This window comes from Elephantulus edwardii, unplaced genomic scaffold (genome assembly GCF_000299155.1).
Source record: "Elephantulus edwardii isolate Elephantulus edwardi_28Jun2011 unplaced genomic scaffold, EleEdw1.0 scaffold00273, whole genome shotgun sequence".
In the NCBI taxonomy this organism is placed as follows: Eukaryota; Metazoa; Chordata; class Mammalia; order Macroscelidea; family Macroscelididae; genus Elephantulus; species Elephantulus edwardii.
This window is the reverse complement of record NW_006400023.1, coordinates 2,561,260-2,567,416: the sequence shown is the minus strand read 5'-3', so window position 1 is coordinate 2,567,416 and position 6,157 is coordinate 2,561,260. Positions and strand designations below refer to the sequence as shown.

At 37.7% G+C, this 6,157-nt stretch overlaps 1 protein-coding gene across 1 annotated transcript in view; it reads right to left on the bottom strand.

Moving 5' to 3' along the window:
- VPS72 (vacuolar protein sorting 72 homolog (S. cerevisiae)) overlaps window positions 1-6,157 on the bottom strand; it is a 34,253-nt gene that overhangs the window by 11,055 nt on the left and 17,041 nt on the right. The window contains exons 2-3 of the mRNA XM_006900147.1: window positions 4,003-4,155; window positions 3,731-3,845 (exon numbers count right to left, since the gene is read on the bottom strand). Of these exons, the coding sequence (XP_006900209.1) occupies window positions 3,731-3,845; window positions 4,003-4,155 (268 nt within the window). The remainder of the gene's footprint in view (window positions 1-3,730; window positions 3,846-4,002; window positions 4,156-6,157) is intronic.

Here is a 6,157-nt window from a genome sequence, read left to right as displayed (position 1 = left end):
GACTCAACCAAGATCCACACCTCACTCCATATACAAAAACCAACTCAAGGTAAATCATGGACCTAGGACTAAAACCAAGGACTATAAACTTAATTAAAGAAAAGCTAGGAACAACAATAGAAGTCCTAATCCACAACATAAACAGTCTTCCAAGTATCCTGAAAAACCTATAACTGGGAGAAGATAAAGTAGAGGAATGGGATCTTCTAAGAATCAAATCCCTATGCACATCTAAAAAATTTTCCAACAGGGTAAAAAGGGAAAGCACCGACTGGGAAAAAGTATTTGGTAATGACATGTCAAATAAGGGACTTATATCCAGAATTTATAAAATCCTTGAGCATCACAAGATAAAGGTAAATAATCCAATAAACAAATGGGCACAGGATATGAGCAGACACTTCACTGAAGAAGACATTCAGATGGCTAACAAGCACATGAAGAAATGTTCAAAATCCCTAGCTCTAAGAGAGATACAAATTAAAACAACTATGAGATATCATCTCACCCCAGTCAGAATAGCAAAATTTAACAGAACAGCAAGCAACAAATGCTGGTGAGATTGTGGAGAAACTGGAAACCTTATTCACTGTTGGTGGGAGTGTAAAATGGTGCATCCACTGTGGAAAGTGGTATGGCGCTTTCTCAAAAAGTTACAAATAGAGATACCATTTGACCCAGCAATTCTACTACTGGGAATATATCCCAAAGAGACCATAACTAACATCCAACCAGATATATGCACACCCATGTTTATTGTGGCTTTGTTCACAATAGCAAGGAGTTGGTAATCTATTTGTTCTTGAAGTATATGTTGTTCTTATGTGCCGCTGAGTCACCTGCAACTCATAGTGACCCTATGTACAACAGCCCTAAACCCTTCTCTAGCCCTTGCCAATCTCATTGTCTCCGACACACCTATCCCCATAACCTCAGTGAATGAATCAATCCATCTCGAGGGTCTTCCTTTCCTGCACTGTCCCTCCAACCCTCCCAAACATGACGTCCCTCTCCAAAGACTGATCCTGCCTTGCAACATGTCCAAAGTATGTCAGACGAAGTTTCAGAATCTTTGCCTCCAAGGAGCAGCCTGGCTTCACCTTCTCCAGGACAAACTTGTTTGTTCTCCTAGCAGTCCATGGTATATTCAATACTCTTCTCCAGCACCAAAGCTCAAAGGCATCACTTCTCCTTCTATCATCCCTTGTCACTGTCCAGCTCTCTGATGTATAACAAGTAAGTGCAAAGGCCATGGCCTGTACCAGAAATCTGCTATTGGTCAAGCACTATGTTGATACTATTTTAGTATGTTTTAACATGAAGAGACCAATACAGGTTTTAGATATTAATTTTTTCTATGATAGACATTATTTTAGAAATAGCATGAAAGAAAATTAGCTTAGAGCTTATGAATGTTTTTCTCTAGTCTCTGGAAACAGTATAAATTTGAATTTGATATCTAAGAATTCTCTAAGGATAATTTTTAAAACAGAAAAAGTGTGCTAAGTTACAGAGGAATTTTCACTTAAAAACTGTTGTTCTTTTTAATTATTTCCAGAGCACATTTACAAGGATGGTAAACGATGAGAATACTGAAATAATAGTCTTCCAGTGACCTCAGGAAATAGTACAAGTAAACAAGAATGCTTACAGCTTTTTAATATAACTACCATAGTGCTTGTCTTACTTAATTTAAGAAATAAGAGAGACATATTTCACTAGTTTTATTTAAAAAACTAGTTTACAGAATTTGTCTAGCTTCTCATATTTAAAATGAAATTTGTTCCAATTATGTGAATTTTTTGATTTAATATGTCTGTATATAAGATTATGCCATTTAGTGCTTTAAAAATGAGGTGAAGACCATCTTTCTGGATGACTAAGGAGAGTGGTAATTGTTATCAACTGAAAAAGGAGTTACAATCTATTATTTTATTTTAAATTGCCAACAGAGTTACTGTACTGTTCTATACATAATACGTTTTAGCTTACATGTATGATTTTAATCAGTGATTTTACACACTGTTGTTGTTAGGTGCCACCAAGTGAGAACCGACTCATAGTTTTCTGAGGCTGTAAACTGCTCTGACGGAGACTGTCCTTTCTCCCACACAGCAATCTGGCAGATTTGAACCCCAGTGCAGCTTCTTGCCACTAGGCCACCAGAACTCCCTAAGCTCCCTATATTTCTTAGTCTCCTCTAATCAGAAAGTTTCTAAGCCTTTGTCTTTTATGATACACAATCACATCCTTTTAAAAAAAATTCATTCACTGCCTAACCACCTCATTTAAATGACGCCATTTATATTTGCAGCTCCTCACTTTCTACATAAGTAGTCAAGACGCTTTCCCTTTGATAAACATTACACTAATAGCCTGATTATTTATACCAATGAAAGGATACAGATCTTTCTATATAATTTTTACTAGCTTAAAAATGCTTAAATTTATTCCTCTATGATAAAAAAATGTTGCTTTCCTATATTGTGCTTGAAACAATATTAAAAAGACTAGTAATTTTCTAACTTGAGAAACATTCCAAAAGAAAACTAGATGGTAAAAGAGAATTAGTTTGTGATGAACTTAAGCAGCTATCAAAAAATAGGTAATTGAAAATTAGTTAACAGATTTTTATATGCATATCTACATGCTATATGCATTTTTGGGGGGCTCACAACTGGGCCTTAAATCCTTCATAAAAGTTATTTTTCTGCACACTCATGTTTACTGCTGCTTTGTTCACAGTAGCAAAGAGTTGGAAACAAACCAAGTGCCCATTAACAAACAAATGGATAGAGAAGCTGTGGTATAGTCACACCATGGAATGTTATGCAGCACTGAAAAACAAAGAACTCATTAAATATAATACAAAATGGGTGACCATGGAGGACATTATGCTGAGTGAAATATCTTAGTCATAAAAAGACAAATACAGTGGCAAGCTTTGGTGGCCTAATGGCAAGAAGCTGCACTGCAATCCAAGAGGTGCACAGTTCGAATCTACCAGATGCTCTGCCGGGAAAAGGAGGAACAATCTCCTGTACCAGTCAGATCTGATTTGACGGTACACACACAAAAAATAATAAAATAAATTAAAAAAAAAAAAGACAAATACTGTATAATGCCACTGTTATAAAACAGGACTGACAGGGGGGTTGGGGAAAACTAAGAAAAGAGGGGATAAATAATGTACACTGCAGTGAAACAGACGAGAGCGAGAACTGTATAAAAGGAATACATGACTAGGTATTATTGGTATGACAAGAGTCCAGAATAAGAGCTGCGTAGTAAAGTGGTCTGGGGCGGGCAGGAACGGGACACTGTATAAAAATAAAATACGTCTTTTTTTTTTTTTAAAAGGTGGGGGAGGCAGTCTTGGAGGTGACTCACTGTCTCCCAGATCTGTGTAATAAAGTGCTTATTGATATTGAGAAAAAAAAAAAGCAAACTGGGGGGGGGCAGGGAAGAATCTGTACAATAATGAATTAATGGACATTCAAGTTCTTTACAAACTTACAATAAAATCTCAATTTAAAAAAAAGGTTCTTTTTCATATTGACATTCATTCCTTAATATAAGCCTTTGCATTCTGGGGGCACTAAGCAAATTCTATACATAATACAGACAGCTATCAGTCCTCCTACCCTAGTCTTCTAGAAAGAAATAGTATTATCTATCCCAGTCTGTGAGAAAATTGTTCACCACATCCCCAAAAAAGATTCTCACTCACTGTCTGAGCCATCATCCTGCAGTTCCAGCGGCAGCAGTGCTTTCTCTTCTCGAGTCTTCTGAGAGCTACTAGCTGGAGTGCTGACTTTTCGAGGTCTTAAACTCTTGAGTGGTTCCTGGAGGCACATTGGCATCAGAGATCAGGGAAAAGAAGAAACTGGGAGATTAGAAAACTAGCACTGTAGCAAATGGAACTACTGTGGGAATATGGGTGATACTAAAAGGAAGTATATTAATTGAAGTGGTTCTAGAAAATCAGGAACCCCTTTGCACCTTATAGGCCTTGGTGACTATTCGGCGCTTCCTCCTTGGCTCTTCTGCTTCTCCATCACTGGAAGGTTCATCCCCTTCGTCGATGTCAAAGTCAGAGTCCACTTCGTCCTCTGTATCTGACTGGTCTCCTTGATACTCATCATCTCCTGATTCCTGAGGGCACAAGGAAATGAGGGCTAGCTGGCAGTGAAGACATCAATGACCCTCTGAGACTAAACGAAAATTCTTTGTTTTCATGCCAAGGGTGGTCTCACACTATTTCTTAACACAGTTCTTTATTTTTCTTGGGCAAGAAATACTCCTCCTTGCTCTAAGATGGATTGACACAGTGCCAGTAACAATGGGTAACTGTTACCATGGACTCAAGTATGTTGGAGATGGTGAGGATGGCACAGGAGATAGTAGGGTTCAGACCTGTTGTTCATAGGGTCACTATGAATTATAGGTGACCCAACAGCACACAACAACAACAAAACAGCTTTTAAAAAAAATATGGAATGTTTCATGAATTTGCATGTCATCCTTGTGCAGTGTCCATGCTAATCTTCTCTGTATCATTCTAACTTTAGTATATGTGTTGCCGAAGTGAGTACCAAAACAGCTATTACAGCACACTGTGTTAAATGCTGGAGAACAAAGGTATATGGTTTGGTCTCTACTTTTAGATAGCTCACAGTCTACTGGGGGATGGGATATAATCATAAAAAGAAGAGCTTTAATATAACACAACATAAAAAGTACTAACTGGTAATAAAATGTTATAGGGTTTCAGAGCAAGGCACATTTGCTGTGGGATAGTGGTATAGAAAGGTCTAAACTTTAGGCTTTACTCCTTTAAACCAGGCATTGGTAAAGGTTTTCTGTACATGGTCAAAGAGAAGTGAGTGGTGAGACAATTTGGTCTGTGGACACACTCTACTGAATTCTGCTTTGCATTCAAAAGGACAGAGAGGATGTTAAGTTCTGACTTAAAGTAAGGGCAGTATATTTCCTCCTCATTTATAGAGTATTTTGCTTTCTGACATTTTGCATTTACAATAATAAAAATTATACTACTTGACTTGTGCACTAACAAGATACATTTGGCAATAACAAATGCTGGCGTGCAAGGTGAGAGTAACACTGGCTGTGATAGTTATGAGTCAACTAAACCATGATTCTCAGTGATGCTCTGTTTATGTAATGATGTCTTGCATTTTGTGACCTAATGTGGTCATCTTCCAATTCTGCATAATGCTTACTTGCACATAACATGGTGTTCCTTAGAATTAAAGCATTTTAATAAGTGAGGAGCAGGTATATTTAAGACAACCAAGAGGAAAAAAGAGTCATGGACAAACAGAATAGCAGGAAAAAAGGTACAAAAGCAGGAAGATACAAAGCATGTTTACAGAATAAAGATTTAGATGTAAGCACTGCAGAGGGTTTGACTCTGGCAACAAGTCTTCCTTTGGATCTGGTACAGTCAGCCTCTTTCCAACACTAATCAATTACTTTTTTTTTTAATCAATTACTCTTAAAGGCTGTAAGATTTTTGGGGGGGGGGAATGATTGTATTTAGTCTATAGAGAAACTTTAAGGCTAATAAAATTGTGGTTTTAACCTACATGCCAACAATTTTCAATGTTCTCCCTTCACTTTACTGTCCTAACACTAATAATCATTGAGATAAATGTTTTATTCCCCAGATATGCTGGGAGAGAAAACATGTTAGACATTCTTTTAGCACATTGGTGGTGTCGTGCCTAGCATATAGCACTGCAAAGCCAAAAGGTCAGCAGTTTAAATCCACCATGGCATAAAAGATTTATAGCCTCAGAAACCTGATGAAGAATTGCTATGAGGTAGATCTGACTGCTACTGGAGACCATAGGCAATGAGGGACTGTGGAAACAAAGAAGATTTAGATAAGGTGACAACTATGTATAGAGAGTGTTCCAGAAAGCTCTGGAGGTGGTTAAATGGGTTGAAGTAGAGAGCTTGGAGTACAGTGCAGGCTTCAGAGTGATGTATATTAGGGTTAAAAATACTGCTAACGTCCAGAGGGAGCAAATGACAGGAAAATATCTTCTAACAGAGCAAGAAGGCAAGGAGCTTTAACCCAAGACCACCAGTAAGGAGATAAAGCATCCTCCCTTCCCCCCTTTACATCTAC